The sequence below is a fragment of the Mustela erminea genome, chromosome 3, assembly GCF_009829155.1.
Source record: "Mustela erminea isolate mMusErm1 chromosome 3, mMusErm1.Pri, whole genome shotgun sequence".
NCBI classification, from domain to species: Eukaryota; Metazoa; Chordata; class Mammalia; order Carnivora; family Mustelidae; genus Mustela; species Mustela erminea.
Genome location: NC_045616.1, coordinates 15154231 through 15175173, shown reverse-complemented (window position 1 = coordinate 15175173; position 20943 = coordinate 15154231). Strand labels below are relative to the sequence as shown.

General features: G+C 44.4%; 1 protein-coding gene across 3 annotated transcripts; it reads left to right on the top strand.

The window, feature by feature from the left end:
• Positions 1-892: 892 nt before the first annotated feature.
• On the top strand, positions 893-20655 carry LOC116585929 (zinc finger protein 354B). Of its 3 annotated transcripts, none has more exons than XM_032335340.1 (5): positions 893-1098; positions 2179-2264; positions 6130-6256; positions 6991-7086; positions 18512-20655. In XM_032335340.1, the coding sequence occupies exons 2-5, from the start codon at positions 2232-2234 to the stop codon at positions 20089-20091; spliced, it is 1836 nt and encodes a 611-aa protein (XP_032191231.1). In that variant the 5' UTR covers positions 893-1098; positions 2179-2231; the 3' UTR covers positions 20092-20655. The 3 variants fall into 3 exon arrangements, with proteins under 3 accessions (XP_032191231.1, XP_032191232.1, XP_032191230.1); XM_032335341.1 differs by having other exon boundaries at positions 893-1112; XM_032335339.1 differs by having other exon boundaries at positions 893-2264.
• Positions 20656-20943: the final 288 nt, after the last annotated feature.

Genomic DNA, 20943 nt, shown 5'->3' with positions numbered 1-20943 from the left:
TTTGCCATAATGGAAGGCACTGAAGCCATTCAAAACATTCCTCAGGGAGAATTATCTACTGGCAAATTCAAATGTCCGAGGTACATTCATTCCTATGTGAGGAAAAAACCAAAGTAAGTTACAATTGCTATCTGCAAGATTCCATTTTGCTAAAAGCAGGTCGGCAGCAAATGTTCACCAAAACGTTAACCACTTTTGGGCAGTGGCATTGGGTACATTTTTCTTTCGTTTTTTTGTTGTTGTTGTTATTTGTTTGTTTTTTCCCTATTTATAAAATCTCCCCAATGGGACGCGCTCCCATTATGAAGAAATGAGAACCATTGGCTTCTCCGCCCCTGGAATGCCCTTTCCCTTCACCCCCGCTGCTGCCAGGGGACCCCACTCACTCTTCTGAACGCGCCCAGATGCCACCACCCCGCTTTCCTTTGTTTCTCCCCATAACGCTTATCTTCTAAAAATGTCACAGAATTACGTCCATGGCTTACTGTGCTTCCTACCAACTCCCCCCAAAAAGTTCTTGAAAGCAACGACCTTTGTTTTGTTCACTCATTCCCAACCACTTATGGCAGCCCTTGCCACAAGAAGGTCCTCGAAACACATTGGCTGCATGACCGAAGGGGAAATAGGTTTGTTCTCGGCGATTGTCTACTTGCCTTATTGTCACTGTGCCGATGTACAGCTACAAGACACGGCCCTCGGCGAACCGTTTCCTTCACGGGGAGTCGGGAGCCAGAGCCCTCGCCGCCCAAGCGGTGTGACCACGAGCCCTGAAGCGGGAACTCGGCAGGTGACAGGCTCGCCCCTCCCAGCCTCGCAGACCAGAGCGGAGAACTACACTTCCCAGAATGCATAGGTCCTCGCCTGGACTACATTCCCCAGGGGCATTAGCGGCCGTCCCTAACTCGCCCCCTGCCCCGCCTCTCTGGACAGCCGGCTTTTGCAGCGCAAGGCTCCCGGCCTGAGTTCAGCCCAGTGAGGTTAGAGACCGGGAGAAGGGGTCCCGACCCCGGGCTGCTGTCCATCCGGGCAGTGCCGGAGCCTCCGCCTGCGGAGCACTGCCAGGAGGCGCAGACCCCGACACCCCGAGGCCTGGGCGAGGTGAGCGGCGGAAGGTCGGTGGAATGCGGGACAGAGGGGAGGACCCCGGCCTTGGGAGGATCCTGCGCCGGGGCTCGGGACACAGGCCGGAGGCGCGCCAGTGGGGCCTTTGTAGGAGCACGCAATGGGGGCCAAAGGTTGGCACCACCGCACCAGCCGTCCGGCGGACGTGCCCCTGACCGCGGCAGGTCGGGCACTTGTCCCCACCTGCCCAGGCCCCGGTCACTCCCCTACTCCCTCCCGACCCGTGCCCGGCGCGCTACCTGCCTGCCCTGCCGGCGTTTGGATTTGCTCCCGGCTGTCAGTGAACGCGAGGAACTGTGTTTCCACCCCTCCCCGGCGCTACTGCCTTCCCGGGCTGCAGGCTAAGAGATGTGTTTTCCGATAGAAGTGAGTTGCCGGCTTCCCTCTCCCCCCACGGCAGAATCTGGACTGGAGCCCAGGATTTCGGTCTCTGTGCCTGCTCCCCCAGACGGCAGCCCTCCGGCCGCCGTCGGAAAACTGCTGTCATCCGTTTCCCAAGCACTTTTCTCTAAAAACCTGGAAGGAGATTCCTTGACAACAGGGGGAGGAGTTGGGGGCGGGTGCAGCTTGAGGTGGAGAAGAATTGTACCCTGCCGGCGGTGAGGTTAGAGCCGGTGCTGTGGAGACGCGCGGTACGGATCCCGGTGCACCCTCACTGGCTGTGTGCACTGGGGAGAGTGGCTCCCACTCTGCCCTCAGTTTCCTGATTTGTAAAATAGGCGTGGACAATGGCAGCAATGCTGCGGGACTGAACGATGTGAGCCGTGCCTGGCCCCTGGGGCAGGTTCAGTGGGTTGTTGCTGCTACTGAAGCTGGAGTCCTAGTCTTTTTTCTCTGAGCCGCAGGGGGAAGAGTTGGGCCCCGGCCCACGTTGGGCTGGCGTGTGTCTGGGCCTGTCCAGCTCCAGCTCCTTCTGACTTCCCTCTCCGAGGGCACGTGGCCTCAGTTCTCAGGTGGTGGAAGGATTTCAGAGCTGGTGATTCTCAGGGCTGGAAAGCAGAAGAGGAGGAAACCAAAAGGGGCTTCTCCGTCCTGGCTCCCTTTTTCCTCTTTCAGATTTGTCTTCTGGAGACTCTACCCATCCTCAGGGAAGAGCCCAGAAAGAAGATATGGCTCTTGGACCGAGGGAAGCAAGATCTCATGTGAGTTCATTGACATCTTTGGTCTTAGAGACAGATTTTTTTTTTTTTTTTTTTTTTTTAATTCTCAAATCAAAGTTCTCTGCTGCATGCAGTCTTCTGCAGGACCTGGAGCCCAAGCCCTTTCCTCCTTCAAGAGTCAGTCCACCCAGCGGGAGGGTGGATTCTGTAGGGAATGTTTGCCTCCTCCCTGACAATCCATGTCTAGTGTTTCCCTTTTCTTTTCCTAACAGATACTTCTTTTTTCTTTTTCTAAAAAGATTTTATTTATTTATTTGACAGAGATCACAAGTAGGCAGAGAGGCAGGCCGGGGGTGGGGGGTGGGGGGAAGCAGGCTCCCTACCTAGCAGAGAGCCCGATGTGGGACTCAATCCCAGGACCCTGACATCCTGACCTGAGCGGAAGGCAGAGGCTTTAACCCACTGAGCCACCCAGGTGCCCCCAGACACTTCTTTTTATTCATCAGTCTCAATTCAATGTATGATTACTAACTTGATAGGTGAGATGCCACATGGGGACAAAACACACACACACACACGGCAGCTCCTTTCTGGCCCTGCTTCCTTGGTTCGCCCTGGTCTCCCTTCCTACCCTTGTTTTTTTTTTGTTTTTGTTTTTGTTTTTTTTTTAAGGATAACCTCCCTAGGCTTCTCCAACCCATCATTGTCCATTTTTTCTCCCTCTTTACTTTGTGGATTATGTTCTTTATTTCTGTACTCTCTTGAAAACTTTTCTCGACCTGCCATTTTCACCCTTCTATTGTTGGAAATGGGGGAGGGACCCAGTCCAGGTGAGCCATGCTTGAACAAGGAATAGCCGTGTTGGAGGGTACACAGCTGGAGAGATCTCTGAACTCCAAGGGCAGAGAGAAGACTCCCCAGGAGGGAGCATGGAGGGTGTACAGGATATCAGGAGTGGAGAAGGCAGGGTCTCCGGTGGGTAGGAAGCAGAGCTTAAAGCCAGACTGCTGGGCTTGAACCCATCTCCTTGGTTACTGTTTGTGGGCCCTGGACAGATGTGCCTGTTTCCTCACCTGGACAATGGGAATAACAAACATGCTGACCTCATGGGACAGGTGAGAGGGTCACGCGAGTCAGTGCATGGGAAGTGTTTGGATAAGGGCTGGGCACTAGCAGACACCCAACAAGGGGTGGTCATGGGAGCCGGATGGTGTTACTGAAGTGATGATACCACTCATGTCGACAGATGGGACCTGCTGGACCGTATTGCTGGGACTTGTCCTTTCATTGCTCATCTGCATCTGACAATCACAGTGTTGGGTGTCTGCCTGAGGGTGTGGCCTTTGTTTTCATGCCCACGCTCGCGCAGCAATGATCATTCCCATGTTTCACATAGCAAACTTGAGGCTCAGAGACATCCAGTAACCTAAATTCAAACCCCAGTGCAGTGTGTCTGGCCTCTGGGTCCAGGCTTGTCACTACGCAGCCATTCCCCTGGTGCCTCTTTCAGATCCCAGGGCAGCCCCAAACCCCGTGTTGCCAGAGCTCTTCTCCACTGTTGTGTTGATTTGGGGCCCATGAAATGTTGTGGTGGTTGATCTTTGGGCTGGGACTGGCCAGTGCATATTTCAAAGCTTTCCCCTCCAGTTCCCACAGACTAACCTTGCTCTCTTGCCCAGAATCTTCTCCAACCCTGCAGGGGAGTGAATGCATGTGGCATTTTCCCTAACCTCACTTGCTCCCATGTGCCCCTACTGCATGGGCTTGTGGGTAAAGCCCGGCAATGGGCGTTTAAGACCAAAGAGAGAATATACCAAGTGCTGGCTTAACAGAAGACTTTAATTATTGTCCTGCCTCTGCTGCTGGTAAAGTAGGTGGCCTTTGGTCTTGACTGTCCTGGACCTTCTGGTCCTCATCTCTAAAATGAGGATATTGCTGGGAGATGGTATACAGTCCTGCCCAAGTACACATTCTTCTTTCATTGATCCAAGGTGTTTATCTTGTCTGCCAGCTGGATGTAAATTCTTTGAGAGCAAAAATTATTTCTTATATTCCTCCCCAATATGTAAATAATTCAGTGTTTTTCTTACCATATAGATATTTTATAATCATGGTAAACATTGTAGAGAATAAAATATGCATGTATGTATGCATAGACGTGTAGATACATGTGTGTGTAGAATTGACCCTTGAGCAACACAGGTTTGAACTGGGCAGGTTCAGTTACACATGAATTTTTTTCGATCAATACAGTAGAGTACTGTAAATGTATTTCTCTTGTGCTTCTTTTTTGGTTTATTGTTTGAGAGAGAGAGAGCACAAGTAGTTGAGTGGAGACAGAGAAAAGAGATAGAATCTCAAGGAGATTCTGTGCTGAGCACAGAGCATGATGTGGGGCTCGATCCCATGACTCTGAGAGCATGACCTGAGTGGAAATCAAGAGTCAGAGACTTAACCAACTGATTCCACCAAGGCGCCCCTTATGATTTTCTCAATAACATTTTCTTTTCTCTAGTTTATTTTAGTGTAAGAATATAGTATATAATACATATAACATGCAGAATATGTGTTTATCGACTGTTTACTTTATCAGGAAGTCTTCCAGTCCACAGTAGGCTATTAGTAGTTATGTTTTGGGGGAATCCAAAGTTAAATGTAGATTTTCGACTGCGTGTGAAGTCAGGGCCCCTAACCCCCTCCTTGTTCAAGGGTCATATGTATGTTAATTTTTTCATATATTCAAAAGAAAGTAGAATCACCCTTAACCCCACCATCTGGAGATAATCACTGCCAATCATTTGTTATATATCTCTCAGCATCATTCTCATATATATATATATATATATATATATATAAACTTTTATCAGAAATGAGTACAAACTACACACTGATATATAACAAATATAAATATTTGTATTTAACATGATCATAGATGTCTTTTTAACAGATACTGACTTAACCATCAGTTGCACTGGTTGCATAGTATTTTATATTGATGTGACAATAGCTAACATCTGAAGCTTTGGTAGGCCCCAGACATGGTATTAATTACATTGTATGGATTATCTCATTTATTTAATAGCTCTATGTAATAGGTTGTGGGAGGCATTTCTGCAGTTAAGAATGAAGCCTTGGACATGTCCCTGGACTGGAATCCCAGGTCTCCCACTGACTAGCTGTGAGACTTCAGGCAAATTTATCCTCTCCGTGGCTCTTTTCTGTCATGTAAATGGAGACAGTGATAATATCTTCTCTTAGGGTTGTTGTGGCTTTTAGATAAAGATTATATTAAAGATTAATAGGTAACTGAATTAGAAAAAAGAAAGATCAATAGAAAGCTCTAGGGATTGTACCTGGCCTGTATAAAGCATTTGGGAGAAGAGAGAGATTTCAGTTTCCATTATTTCTGTCCTCCAGCTTCAGTGGCACTCAGAGAGTGCCTTCTGTTAGTGACCCTGCCCTTCATCATCCGTGATGACCTAGCTTGTTTCTCATTTTTTTGGTATTACTAAAACCATGATAAATGCTCTGTGTGCACTTTTGTGTACTGCTCATTATAGTAGAAATATAATAATTGGTGAGTTAAAGAATAAACACATTTTAAAGATTTTAATATGTATTATCATATCCCCATCTGCAAGATTATTCTAATTAACATTCCAGTGGTCTTAATTCCTCCCTGCATCTCCTTATAGTGGTTAATACTGGGCCTGGTAAGACTTTATGCAGCTCAGTATGTATTTGTCACTGGCCAATGGTTCATTGAACAAGAAATAACCTGAAACCTTAAGAAACAAGAATGACATCAGAAGCCTTTCATGGCAGCCCGTCCTCCCCAGCAACTGCCACCACTTTTACCCTGTGCGATGGGAGGTCCTGGGTGAGCTGGGATGGCTTGTCATTACAGGTGTCGGTGACCTTCGAGGATGTGGCTGTGCTCTTTACACGGGATGAGTGGAAGAAGCTGGGTCCTTCTCAGAGAAACGTGTACCAGGAAGTGATGCTGGAGAACTACAGTAACCTGGTCTCACTGGGTAAGGGAATTTTCCCTGTAGATGAACAAGTCAGACAGTACCATAAGTCAGCACCGGCTTCCCTGCATAAAAGCCGTGGGGCATCAGGAACTTTCAGCTGAATTTGGCCTTGGGGTTATGCACATTGTAAATAAATATTTAAAGCTTCTTTCCCACTATAGGCATGGATTTGTCCCACATGTGGGATAGCTGACATACTTGTATGTTAGAAATTCCCTCATAGTTAGGCAACATTTCCTGCTGTGATTTTCTGTGATTTGTTTGCTCAGCTCACAGCAGAAAGCATCCCTCAACCGTCTTCATTACCCTGCCGCCAGCCTTTCCCAATTCTCCCTTCCAGCCTGACAAATGTGTATAATCCATCTTTGAAAGAGGGTCAGATGGTGCTTTCTCATTTTAAACAGGGCACTTGGTGTGGGTACCTGTTTACAAACATTTAGTCTGTAAATCTAATATGTTCCCTCTTCTGTGGCAAGCCATGGGTACTCCAGTAACCAGAGCTGCCTGTGTATCCGGCATCTCTAACCTGCAGCTACTTCCCACAAGGCCACACCCTACAGGCCCCTTGCCTTTCCCCTCACACACTCCCTCACGTCACGGGGGCATGGCTGGAACACCCCAGTGGAGCTCTTTGTACCATCCCATGCGTTTTCCACTCAGATCCATGATGCGTCTTTGAGTCTAAAGAAAACCAAGTCTTATCTTTCTCTTTTCTTTTTCTTGTCTCTGAGCAGGACTCCTGTTTTCCAAACCAAGAGTGATCTCCCTGTTGCAGCAAGGAGAAGATCCCTGGAAGGTAGAGAAAGAAAGTCCTGGAGGCCCCTCTCTAGGTGAGTGGGTGGGACCGAGCGGTGGGGGATGGGCGCAGGCAGCAGTCTTGAGGTAAGTGGACGGTTCAGCTCAGAGATGTTGGTCAGGAAGATTTCTCCGGGGCCTCTGTCCTGGAGAAGTGGCAGAGAGGGGACACTCAGGCCCCAGACACGAGCTTTCTCTTACTCTCTGGTAATCACTTCCCAAATGAATCTCTCAGGAGCTCTTCTTATTCGTCCCTGTTTTCAGCGGAGGGCTGCACATCGCGGATTCAGTCAGCAAACAGTGTATTTAAGGAATGGCGGAGAATCAGTCTGACCGAGGCTCAGGGTATGTGAGAGAAGGAACCGAGGAAGGAAAGGGTGTCAGAAAGCTAGCTAAGCTGCATTACACTGGGCTTTGACAAGAGTCTCCGCCATGGGACCGTCCCATGGAAATGAAAGATTTTCAGCGGAAGACTGGAGTTCTGGGTATTTTAGAAAAATTGACTTAAATGTGGAATAGTGTAAATGTCCTCTGGTAAGGACGTGGCTGGAGAAGTTGCAGCGAGTCACCGCTCTTGCGTCGAGGGCCACTGTCGGAGACAAGAGCAGCTGGTGTGGACAGAGCTGGCATGGTGCAGGAGGCAGCTACTGCTGTGTCACTGTTGGTGCTGAAGGGCGATGACGTGGCTGTATGTGCGTGTGTAATGTGTGCAGAAGTCAGACAGAGGCTGGGGGGACACACCTGAGCTGGTGCCAGGAGCTCCACATGGAATGGGATTGAGAAGGGGCAGGACGAAAGAGGGCTTTAGTTGTATGTAATCTTAATATTTCGTAGAGAATAGATTGATGAAATCCTTATGTAATTTGAGTTTAATAAGAATAGTCACTTTGAAGCATGGTGGGGGGTAGATTGAAAGTGAGGGAAAAGCTGATGGGGAATCTTCCCGGAAACACTTGCAGTAAGGTAGGCGAGATGTTTCTAGGGTGGGACAAAGGTATGGGCACTGGGGTCCGGAGGGAGGGAGAGGGGGTCCCTTTGTTAAGGGTGTAGGGTGAGTTTGCTGTGGGATGGGTCTCACTGGGGAGGAATGCCTGGGGAGAGATGCTGGTCGACAGCTGTATGAGGTCTATGGGAACTCCGAAGGCAGGTCAGGGAGCCCTCAGTACAAAGGTGGCATTTGATGCCTCAAGTTGACCAGGTGAGGGCACAGAGCAGAGGACAGAATCCCAGGAAACCTCACCGTTTACAAGGTGGGTTAGGAAAGACGACTCTGGCTGAGCCTGAGAAGTCATCAGAGGAGAATAACGGGAGAGGCAGCTGACAGGGAAGCTGGGGACAGAGAGCTGATGAGTGCGGGAGGATCCAAGTTTGAGTCCCCATCCCCTACTTTCCTGTCCCCTAATGGATGGTACGTACGTGAGCTCTGTGCTGGGCACTGGCCATGCAACATTGGACAGAAAGATGCAGGTTCTGCCGGCTAGAGGTCACGGCTGGGTGGGGAGACAAGTGACGGTGCACTGAGCGCACACAGGGTGTAGAATGACCCCATAGGATGGCTGCAGAGTGTGTGAGCGTGCGCAGCAGAAGGGGCGGTGTAGGCAGAGGCTTCCCAAGGAGGTGGGATCGGAGGATGTGGAGCCGGGTCCAGCCACAGGAAAGGTCCACCTGATTCCAGAGAAAGGAAGCCAGTGGGTGCTGCCGTGAGCCAGGAGAGCTCTGCAGGGACCAGATCCCACACAGCGCGGGGGAGCCTGGACACAGGATCTGGTCTGTGTCTGAGAGCCAGGCCAGGAGCCTGGGGACTAGGAAGTAGTCTTACCAGGGCCCCAGGTGTACACTGCTGAGAGCAGCCTGAAGGCTGAGGGGGGGCCTGTTGGTGTGGAAGTGAGGGCTCCTCCCCGCTGTTGTCAGGTCCAGATGCGTCAGTGATGGCCTCTCAATCCGTGGGCCCCGCAGAGGAGCTGCAGGCTGGGTGTTCTCCCTCCCCAAGCCCCCAGGGCAACGGAGCCTGCTTCCCACCATACTCTGAGGTTTCTGCTGTGGAAACCACCTGTGTGTCTGTCTGTCTATCTTACTCTGGTTTGGGAGAAAGACACGAGGTCTGGGAAGTGGGTAGAGGCCGCCGTCAAGTGCCTAGAGCAGGCAGGAATCCATGAATCAGCCGAGGCTTGGCAGGGTGGCATCTGGGCAGCCGGCAGGAAAGATCTGAGGAAGAGAAGGAAGTCTCTGTCCCTTTCCCCGCACCTCGGGAGCCTCCCATCCAGGAACGCATCTCTCTTAGTGAAGTGAGTCATTGGTGGGTTCCGGGGAGTAAAAGTGTGACCAGAGTCTGGAGTCTGGAGCTGTGCTGAGAGACGCTGGGGCCCCCGGGCAACGGGGCTGGAGTCCTCAGTAGCCTCCTCCTCGGTGTTGGGGACATGTCCCTGAGGGTGGACCACAGGTGGGCGCCGGGAGGAAGGAAGGACAGTGCAGCCGACTGGTACGTGCATGTCCCTGGACAGGATGCACCTCCTCTCCTGCAGAGATGGCAGTCACCCCGGGGCGCCCCGGGAGTGCCTGCGTGTGTCTGTCTGTCCGTCCAGCACCCCTGGCGAGTCTCCATCTGCCAGGACTAATGCAGCCTCGGAATGGCTTCCCTCCGGAGTGCAGCTGGCTTCACCCTAAGCACGCGTGAAGGATGGGGTGTTCTGGATGTAGCTCAGGTGGTTAACTCTGGACAGACCTGAAACCTGCCCCTCCCGCAGCTGGTGACCGAAAAGCCCATGCTCCAGGGTGGACTCGGGGCACCTCTAGCGGCCTCCCAATGTCCCCCCCCCCTTTAAAAAAATTTTTCAAAGCTATTCGCAAATAGGAAAAACAGAAAAACAAAGGGTCACGGGGGAGATGTTTGAAGTGAGAGGTGAAGACGCTGGCAGGAGGGGTGTGTGTCTCCTCTGAGTCTCTTGCTGAGAAGGGAGCACACCTGCGGGGGGTGCTTTGCCGGAAGAGTTGTAATGAGGCCATTAAACCAGCCGCTACATCATGAGTTAGCTCTATGCCCGAATGCGGAAATAGTCCTGAAATCTAAAATTTAAAAATGCGGGTATGATCTGGGTAAACAGTTAACCTTCCAGTGAAAATGTGCTTTTCTTTCCTGTCACTTTCTCCTCCTTTGTCATCTCAGCGCAAGAAGCCTGGTGGGGGGACTGAAACCCGGCTGCGTGGTCAGCGGAGGGGTCCCTGGGGCTGCCCCACACAGAGGGTGGGGCCTCTTTTTCTAACTTGCACAAAGGTGCTGCCCTTAGCAGCGCAGCGACCCAGCAGGCGGGGGTTTAAAGAAGAATCTCTGAGGAGGTGAAAGCGGAGAGCGGATACTCATAGGCGCCTCTACTGTGTTTAGTCAGCCTTGTCCTTGTCCCCTGCCCCCTCTCCCCAGCAGTACCCTTGCTGGCCCTGCACCTCCTTCCTGCCACCAACCTGTTCCCATAGCTGCAAGAATGCTCTATTAAAAGGTAAATCAGGGGCGCCTGGGTGGCTCAGTGGGTTAAGCCGCTGCCTTCGGCTCAGGTCATGATCTCAGGGTCCTGGGATCAAGTCCCTCATCGGGCTCTTTGCTCGGCAGGAGCCTGCTTCCTCCTCTCTCTCTCTGCCTGCCTCTCTGCCTGCTTGTGATCTCTCTCTGTCAAATAAATAAATAAAATCTTTTTAAAAAAAAAAAAAAAAAAAAAAGGTAAATCAGGCCACCTCACTTCCCTTCAGAAAACCTCTCCTGGCTTCCTTCTTGATGTTTACATTTCAAAGAGATGGCTCCCAGGAGCTTAAGAAAAACATCCTTGGTGGGGGCCTGGGTGGCTTAGTTGGTTAAGCAGTTAACCATCTGACTCATGATCTCAGCCAAGGTCTGGCCCTCTGGGTTGTGAGTTCAAGCCCCACATTGGGCTCTGCACCCGGTGGAGCCTGCTTAACAACCAAGAACATCCTTAGGCTATAAAGTTCCCAGAGGCTTATAGTGTTCACAGGTTTATATTCATTTCATATCAAAAGCACAGAGGAAGGATTTAGAAATGCAAATTTTCTCAAAGAAATGCTTTGAGGAAAAGGTAGGGAGCCCTCTTTCCCTTTGGAGCTCCCACCACAGCATTTTCCAGAGCAACTGTACTTTCACCTTCCCACCCGCTATGCAGGCATGGAGGTTCCAGTTTATCTAGTGTTGCCAAACTTCTTATTGTCCCCTCATAATTTTTTATTATGGTAAAACACACGTAACATAGAATTTGCCATTTTGACTGTTTTTAAGTGTACAGTTTGGTGGCATTCAGCTCGTTCCCAAGGCCGTGCAACCATCCCCACCATCCAGGTGCCAGAAGTCCTCTCTAATCCCTTCCTGAAACTCTCTTCCCACTAAACACTAATTCTCCACCCACCTGTCTCCAGGCCCCTGCTAATCACTGTTCTCTGTCTCTGTGTTCGACTCCTAGGAGCCACATAGAATTGGAATCTTATAGGGGTGCCTGGGTGGCTCAGTGGGTTAAAGCCTCTGCCTTTGGCTTGGGTCATGATCTCAGGGTCCTGGAATCGAGCCCCATGTTGGGCTCTCTGCTCAGCAGGGAACCTGCTTCCCTCTCTCTCTCTGCCTGCCTCTCTCCCAACTTGTGATCTCTGTCAAATAAATAAGTAAAATCTTAAAAAAAAAAAAAAAAGAATTGGAATCTTAGGACACTTGTCATTTTGTGGCTGGCTTATTTCATTCCACATCGTGTCTTCAAGGTTCATCTACATTGTACATCTGTCAGCATTCCATTGTCTTAGGGCTGAACAGTATTCCATTACATGTCTGCGCCACACATGGTCTATCATTTGGTCTGGATATTTGGATGATTTCCATCTTCTGGATCTTGTGAATAATGCTACTCCAAATGTGAGTGTGCAAATACCTCTTTGGATCCCTGCTTTTGGTTCTTTTGGGTACATTGGAACAGAATTGCTGGATCACTTGGTAATTCTCTACTTAACTTTCTGAGGAACTACTATACCATTTTCCATTGTGGCCACATTAGTTTACATTCTCACCAGCAATGGAGCTAGGGTTTCAAAGTCTCCATATCCTTGCCAGTATTTGTTATTTTCTGGTTTCTTTTGTTTCTGTTATCCATAGCCATCCTCATGGATTTAAAGTGGTATCTGGTGGTTTTTGATTTATATTTCCCTACCGATTAATGATGTTAAGTGGTCTTTTCATGTGCTTATTGGCCACCGATATATCTCCTATAGGCAAATGTCTGTTTAAGTCCTTTGCCCATTTTTGTTTGTTTGTTTCTCTCTCTTTTTCTTCCTCCCTTTCAAATTCCAGTATAGGTCACATACAATGTTATAATAGTTTCAGGTGTACAATATAATGGTTCAACACTTCTCTCCATTTCTGTGTTCATCTTGGGAAGTGTACTCTTTAATTCCCATCAACTGTTTCACCAATTCCCCCTACCCCCCACCTCCTACCTGGTAACCATCAGTTTGTTCTCCGTAGTTAAGTCTGTTTTTTGGTTTGTCTCTGTTTTTGATGGATAGCACGTTCTGTATGTATCCATTAGTTCCAGTTGGTATATTGTGTTGTTCAAGTCCCTTACTACTTCTTTTCGTCTGGTTGTTTTATTCCTTATGGAAGGTAGGGCATTGAAATCTCCAACTATTTCTCCCTTCAGTTTTGTAAATTTTTACTTCATGTGTTTTGAGGATGTGTTATTAGGTATGTAAATGTTTGTAATTTTAATGTCTTCTTGCTGAATTGAACCTTTTATGACTATACATCATCCTTTGTCTCTTATAACTTGTTTCCTAAAGTTTATTTTATCTGATACTAGTATAGCCAGTCCAGCTCTCTTTTGGTGCTTCTATTTGCATGAAGTAGCTTTCTATCATCTCACTTGCAACCTATTTGTATCTTTGGCTCTAAAGTGAATCTTCTATTCAAACAAAAAACAGTCTCTGAATTACAGAGAACAAACTGGTAGTTGAGGTGGGTGGGAAGAGGGGTGAAAGAGATAAAGAGGATCAAGAGTGCACCTACTTTTTTAAAAGATTTTGTTTATTTATTTGACAGAGAGAGAGATCACAAGTAGGCATAGAGGCAGGCAGAGAAAGAGGAAGGGAAGCAGGCTCCCCGCTGAGCAGAGAGAGCTGGATGCAGGGCTCAGTCCCAGGACCCTGAGATCATGACATGAGCTGAGGCAGAGGCTTAACCCACTGAGTCACCCAGGAGCCCCCACGAGTATATCCATTTTATAAGCACTGAGTAATGTACAGAATTGCTAACTCATTATTTTGTATATGAAACTTAGATAGCTGTATGTTAATCATTCTTCAATAGAAAGAAAAAAGAAAAGAAGCCAGTCTTTTATAGATAAGATTTGGTTAGATTATGGGTTTTTCCCCCATTCTGCCAATATCTGTATTTTGACTGGATAATTAAGTTAATGTATTTATATTTGAAGTAATTACTGATATAAGGGACTCACTTCTGCCATTTGGCTTTTTTTTTCTATACACCTTATATCTCTTTGTCCCTGATTTCCTGCATTACTGTTTCCTTTTGTGTTTAGTTGATAAATAGTTTAATTCCCCTCCAATTTTCTTTTATATATATTATGTAGGTATTTTCTTTTTGGTTAGCATTGGGCTTATATTTAACATCCAAAATTCATAACACTGTGATTTGAATTTATACCACCTTAAGTACAATAATGTATAAAATCTCTGCTTCTATATACTTGCATCCTCATCCCCTTTTAGTTACTGTTGTCACAGACTGCATCATTATACATTGTGTGCCTTAAAGCACAGCCTAATGATTTAAAAAAAAAAATACTTTATTTATTTATTTGACAGGCAGAGATCACAAGTAGGCAGAGAGGCGGGGGTGGAAGGGAAGTGGTCTCCCTGCTGGACAGAGACTACGATGTGGGGCTCAATCCCAGGACCCTGAGATCATGACCTGAGCCAAAGGCAGAGGCTTAACCAACTGAGCCACCCAGGCGCCCCTCTTTGTCATTTTTGAAGGATGGTTTACCAGATGGAGAATTCCCTTTTGAGGTTTTTTTTTTTTTCTTTCAGCACACAGACTATATCAACCCAATACTTTCTTGCTTCCAAAGTTCCTGATGAGAAATCGGATAATCTTAATGAAGATCATTTGTATAAGTCTTGTTTCTCTTTTGCTGCTTTCAATATTCTCTTTTTGGCTTTGGGTTTTGACAGTTTGGTGATAATATGTCTCATTGTTGGTCTCTTTGACTTTATTCTTTTTGGAGTTCATTATGCTTCATAAATTTGTAGATTCCTTTCTCAAATCAAATTTGGGAAGTTTTCAGCCATTGTCTTCAAATGATCCTTCTCCCCTCTTTCCTCTTCCCTTTTAGGATTCCCACAATGCTATTTTGGTCCACTTGATGGTGTCCCACAGATCTCTTAGGATCTCTCCACTTTCTTCAATATTTTTTGTTGTTCATCCTCAGATTCAGTAATTTTAATATGGCTTATCTTCAAGTACACTGATTTTTCTGCCTGCTGAAATCTGATTTTTTAGTTTCTCTAGTGAAATTTTCAGTTATTATACTTTTCAACTCCAGAATTTCATTTTGCTTTCTTTCTGTGTTTTCTATTTTTCTATCTCTTTATTGATATTTCATTTTTTGAAAAATTCATTTTCATGGGCTTTACATATCTTTCTTTAAGCTCTCCTGAGCATCTTGAAAAGTGTTGTTTAAAAGTTTTTGTGTGGGGTGCCTGGGTGGCTCAGGCAGTAAGGATCTGCCTTTGTCTCAGGTCATGATGCCAGAGTCCTGGGATCGAGCCCCCCATTGAGTTCCCTGCCCAGCAGGACGCCTGATTCTCCCTCTCCCACCCTCCTGCTTCTGTTCCCTCTCTTGCTGCCTCTCTCTGTCAAATAAAATCTTAAGAAAAAAAAAAAAAGGTTTTGTGTAGTATATCCATCTTTATTTCTTCCTCATAGATATTTTTTGTCTATTTATTTTGTTGCTCTGAATGAGTCATATCTTTTTTTGTGTGTGTGCCTTCTGATTCTTTGTTGCCAACTAGACATTTGAATTTTATAATGTCATAACTCTGGGAACTAGATTCTTCCCCTTCCCCAGAGTGATTTCCTTCTCATATATTTCCTCCTTTTCACAAAGAGAGGGCTACTTCAGTTATTTGGGAAAGCCTCTTCCAGGCCAGCTTTATTACTATAAGATATTTGAATTTGGGTAAATTGCTTAATATTTGAGTCTAGTTTTCTCATGAAATGAAAATATTATGCTAAGTGATTTCCACGTTTCCAGCTAGTCCTAGAGTTCTGTATTCCTACATAACTGAATTATTTTATCATGTTGTTGATGGGGAATATGACTAATACTGCTGAAGCTACTAATCCTATGTCAAGTTTAAAAGTCCATAATTGTTATCTTTGGAAAATATTATTTGACCTACAGTATGTCCAAATCAATTCAGTAAAATCACTTTACAACAGGGAAAAATGATAGTTGTATATATGAATACATGTATTTTTACATATAACTAATTTTTTATTGTTGTCAGGGGTCTCTGTGCCATGGACCGGCCTGAGATATAAACCAAAGGTATTCTCATGTCTTTTCTGAGCTTCTACCTTTCCCTTGGCATGTATGGTGACTTTCTAAATTTCCCATGTATGCAGTTAGTTTTGGTTGTCCTTATACTTAAATGATTGCCCAATGTGGGAAAAAGGTAAAATGTGAATGGGAGAGGGTAGGGAGAAGACAGGCTCTGACCCTTAAATCCCCTGGCAGCTGCTTCAGCCAGTGGGGCAACAATGGCAGGTTGCCTTTGTGTCTGTACCTCCATGACCCCAAGCAATAATCCTCAGTCAGAACCCAGATCTACAGTAATTGAAGAACAAGGCTCTTTTCACCCTAGCTTCTGCAAGCCACCTAAGGACTGTCAGTATAGCTGCCTGCCATGGAGCTGGGGGCTGAGGCATGGGTAGGGGCTAGCGACTGAAACTACCTACCATTTATCAACCAGGCTTTGCCCTAGAAGCTGCCAGCCTTCAGTTAGATTCCACAGTTTCAAAATCATTGGAGCAGCCAGATTCTGCCAGTTCATTTGTTGTCTTAGGTGGGGAAACAGAATCCTGGAGCTTCCTACTCTGCCATCTTCCTTAATGTCCACTTACTACTCTTTTGACTCACATTTATTTTACAAGGTTTGGCATTTTCTTTCTTCTTTCTCAAGTAATGTGGAAGAGGAGGATTTGGATAGAAGTCTCACAGTTAGCTAGTAATGAGTGTGGTAAAACCTTCCATCAACACTTAGAAGTGGGTGATGGGTGGGCACTTGTTAGGATGAGCAGTGGGTGTTATATGTAAATTCTACTCCTGAAATCAGTATTACACTATATGTTAACTAGAATTTAAATAAAAATTTTAATAAACAAAAAAAGAAGTCTCACAGTTATAAAGTTATTTCTTATCATTTGGTGAAGTTTGACAGTTTGCTTACTATCCACCTACCATTGTCTTCAGTTACCCAGAAAGCTTTGGTATTTACTATTTTAATAAGTTTTATCATACTGTAAGCATTCTGATTTTTTACTTAGGAAGTATATTTTTTTTAAGTGAAAGTATTTTTTTAAAGATATTTTCCTTTGTATATTGATATTTTTAAATTCATGTGCAGAAACCTTTTAAAATTGCAAGTCTCTTATTAGATATGATCTTTAAGAGGAAAAGGATTAATCCACTCACTCTTATGCAAGGAATGACAGAAAAGTGGAAGAAGATTTAGTTTTTAGTTTATTATGAAAACTTTAAGCACACACACACACATACACACACACACACACACACAAATTTGAAACATTGTGGATTGTCACAGCTTGAGGAAGGGCGGGAGTGGTAGAAAGGATGATGCACAGGGCAGCCCAACACCAAAGAATTATCTGTCCTCAAATGTAAGCTGAGTCCTATCTCTATATAGGACTTAAAATATCTTTACATACTTTTTAAAAAATATTATATTTTTATAACATTGAGTGGTTCTATCCAAGAATAGGAGAGGTTTTTCCATTTGTTTAGGTATATTAATATTCAGGGCTATTAAAAATTTTCCTCATAGGGCGCCTGGGTGGCTCAGTGGATTAAGCCGCTGCCTTCGGCTCAGGTCATGATCTCAGGGTCCTGGGATAGAGCCCCGCATCGGGCTCTCTGCTCAGCAGGGAGCCTGCTTCCCCCTCTGTCTCTGCCTGCCACTCTGCCTACTTGTGATCTCTCTCTCTGTCAAATAAAATAAATAAAATCTTTAAAAAAAAATTTTCCTCATAATAAGTTTTTTTAATATTTGTTGTAAATTCATTCCTCCAATTCTTTGTTAGTGCCAATGAAGATTATTGACTTCAGCATGTTAATTTTATATCTACTACATCACTGATCAAGTTTTATCATTGATTTTCTGGAGTTACGTAGATAGGGTATTATAACACCAGCAAATAGTGGTAGGTTTATTTCCTCATTTCTTCTTTACTCATCCTTGTGCATCTAATTGGTTTTTCTTATGTAACTGAATTGATTAAGACATCTACTAGGAATGTTGAATAGAAGTGAAAATAATGGGCATCCTTGTCTTGTTCTTTTTTTTTTTTTAAGATTTTATTTTTATGTAATCTCTATACCTAACATGGGGCTCAAACTCACAACCCCAAGATTAAAAGTCACATGCTCTACCTATTGAGTCAGCTAGGCACCCCTTGTTCTTGATCATAGCGGAAATGCTTCTAGTCTTTCTTCATTAAATAGGATACTGGTTTTAGGGCCAAACTATATGTATTTTAGCATATTGAGGAACTATCCATCAATTCTTATTTTCTTTAATGTTTTTACTATCAGTGGTGCTGAGTTTTTTTGAAGGCTTTCTCACTGTCTCTAAATATACTCACAGTTCTTCCCCTTAGGTACCTACTTTGTAAAATACCACTTACTGTGGTAATAATAAGGGCAATGGATTGTTGGAGCTGGATTCACAAAAGGGTACATGGAAAAATTAACATTGGAACTGAATCTGAAGGCTACAGAGGAGTTTGGCACGTAGAAAAAGGAGTAATGACATTCAACATTAGAAACATTACATAAATGAGAACAATGGCATATAAATAATGTAAAAGTCTTTTAATGTAGTCTTTTAAGTCTTTTAACAATGGCATATAAATAATGTAAAAGGCCATTCATTCTCCTGGTTGCCTTCCTTAAATGAGCTTCCTTTATTCTTTTAATTACCCTAGTCCTTCTGCCTTCATCCATTATTATTTTATATGTGTTACTTTCCTATTTTTTCCTCTTGCTAGTATCTTTTAGCCAGAAAGCAAGCCCTTATTTAAATATCATTAGTATTTATTCTTTCTACACATTAAGTCTCAGCCAACTGTGTGAATCATTAGTGATTTTTTTTTTTTTTCAGGATGTAAGAGCAGTCCTAAAACTACAAAGTCAACTCAAACCCAAGATTCATCATTTCAGGGGCTAAGAAGGAAAAGACTCAAAAGGGATGAACCCTGGAGTTTCCTATCAGAAAAACCCTGTATATATGAAGACAGATTAAAGAAACAAAAGGACAAAAATGAAAGTTTACAAATAATTTCAATCACCCATACAAAAATCCTCCCTGTAGAAAGAAACCATAAAAATAGCAACTTTGGCCAAAATTTCGGCCTGAAATCAGTCTTTGTTAAGCAACAGAGGGTTGCTAGAGAAAGAACACCCTCAAAATATGAAATACAAAGAAATAGCTTCAAGCAGAATTCAAACTTACTTAGCCAACCAAAAATCAAAACAGCAGAAAAGCGGTATAAATGTAATATATGTGAAAAAGCCTTCATTCACAATTCTTCCCTTCGTAAACACCAGAAAAACCACACTGGAGAGAAATTGTTTAAATGTAAGGAATGTTTGAAAGCTTTCAGCCAAAGTTCGGCTCTTATTCAGCATCAAAGAACTCATACTGGAGAGAAACCCTACATCTGTAAAGAATGTAGGAAAGCTTTCAGCCACAGTGCATCGCTCTGCAAACATCTAAGAATCCACACTGTGGAGAAATCCTATCGATGTAAAGAATGTGGTAAATCCTTCAGCAGAAGGTCTGGCCTTTTTATACATCAAAAAATCCACGCTCGAGAAAATCCCCATAGATACAATCCAGGTAGGAAGGCAGCCAGCACATCCCTTCCTGGATGTCAGAGAATTCACCTCAGAAAGAAATCCTATTTATGTAATGAATGCGGCAACACCTTTAAGTCGAGCTCATCCCTTCGTTATCATCAGAGGATTCACACGGGAGAGAAACCTTTTAAGTGCAGTGAATGTGGGAGAGCCTTCAGTCAGAGTGCATCTCTTATCCAGCACGAAAGAATTCACACTGGAGAAAAGCCCTATCGATGTAACGAATGTGGAAAAGGTTTTACTTCTATTTCACGACTTAACAGACACCGGATAATTCATACCGGTGAGAAACTGTATAACTGTAACGAGTGTGGTAAAGCCTTAAGTTCCCACTCGACACTTATCATTCATGAAAGAATTCACACTGGCGAGAAACCGTGTAAATGCAAAGTGTGTGGGAAAACCTTCCGACAGAGTTCAGCTCTCATTCAGCATCAGAGGATGCATACCGGAGAAAGACCCTACAAATGCAATGAGTGTGGGAAAACATTCAGGTGTAACTCATCCCTTAGCAACCATCAGAGAATCCATACAGGAGAGAAACCATACCGGTGTCTGGAATGTGGGATCTCTTTTGGCCAAAGTGCAGCTCTTATTCAGCATCAAAGGATTCACACAGGAGAAAAGCCCTTCGAATGTAACACGTGTGGGAAGACTTTTAGACAGAGCTCATCACTTATTGCACATCAGAGAATTCATACTGGAGAGAAACCCTATGAATGTAATGCATGTGGGAAACTGTTCAGCCAGAGGTCATCCCTTACTAATCATTATAAAATTCACATTGAAGAGGATTCCTTGAAAGTAGATTTGCATGTGTGAAAGCCTTAAACCAAAGCTCAGCAGGGTATACATACTTGAGATGGATTTAATAAATGCCATGATCATGAGAAAACTTTTCTATTTTAATTTTGTCTCATCAGATATTAAATTCTAAGGATAAAGAACTCTGACTATGTAATAAATATGTGGAAAACTTTCATACCTGTCACTTTTAAAAAATATCTTAAGATAAGGGAATCACAATTGTAATTTGATTGCAAAACCACAATTTTGACCATCTGTAAAGTGGGGTTCTTCTATCTTTTTATACAGTATCATATACTATATGTGATGTATAAACATGAGAAAAATCTGGGTGTAGGAGTGCTGGATTTCTCATTAAAAAGACACCAACTGTATAAGCCAGCAGCATATTTATTAGAACTAACATTTTAATAGCAAACAGAACTGATCTTAAAATATATGCATATGTAGACCAAATAATAGATTAAAAAAAAACAAACAAAAACCCTGGAAACTACCTCAGTCTCTGGAATTTGCCTTTTCCTAAATTGTTGTCAAACTTTGTGCACGGTTTTCATTAAAAAAGAGAAAGGAAAAAAAGGTGTTCTCTTACTCCTTTATTCTTCTAGTTGTTTCCAAACTACATCTAACAGGCTCCCGAAAAATTTTTGCACAATTTCTAATTTTGTTCTCAGAATTGCATTTATTTGTTGCATTGAAGTCATTTATTGTTGAACTGTACTTGCTGTGTTCTGCAGTCAAATGCTCTACCACTGAGCTATACCCCTCAGTTGCTGTGTTCTGAACAGCATGTTAATTTAAGTAGAAAAAATATAGTTTGTTTGGCAGTCACTTCAAGGTTAAGCCTATTAATATTTTTTTAGTTGG

Coding starts and splice junctions, on each gene's coding strand:
- LOC116585929 (XM_032335340.1), top strand. CDS start 2,232: ATGGCTCTTGGACCGAGGGAAGCAAGATCTCAT. Junction 2,265..6,129: donor CGAGGGAAGCAAGATCTCAT/GTGAGTTCATTG, acceptor TTGTCATTACAG/GTGTCGGTGACCTTCGAGGA. Junction 7,087..18,511: donor TCCTGGAGGCCCCTCTCTAG/GTGAGTGGGTGG, acceptor TTTTTTTTTCAG/GATGTAAGAGCAGTCCTAAA.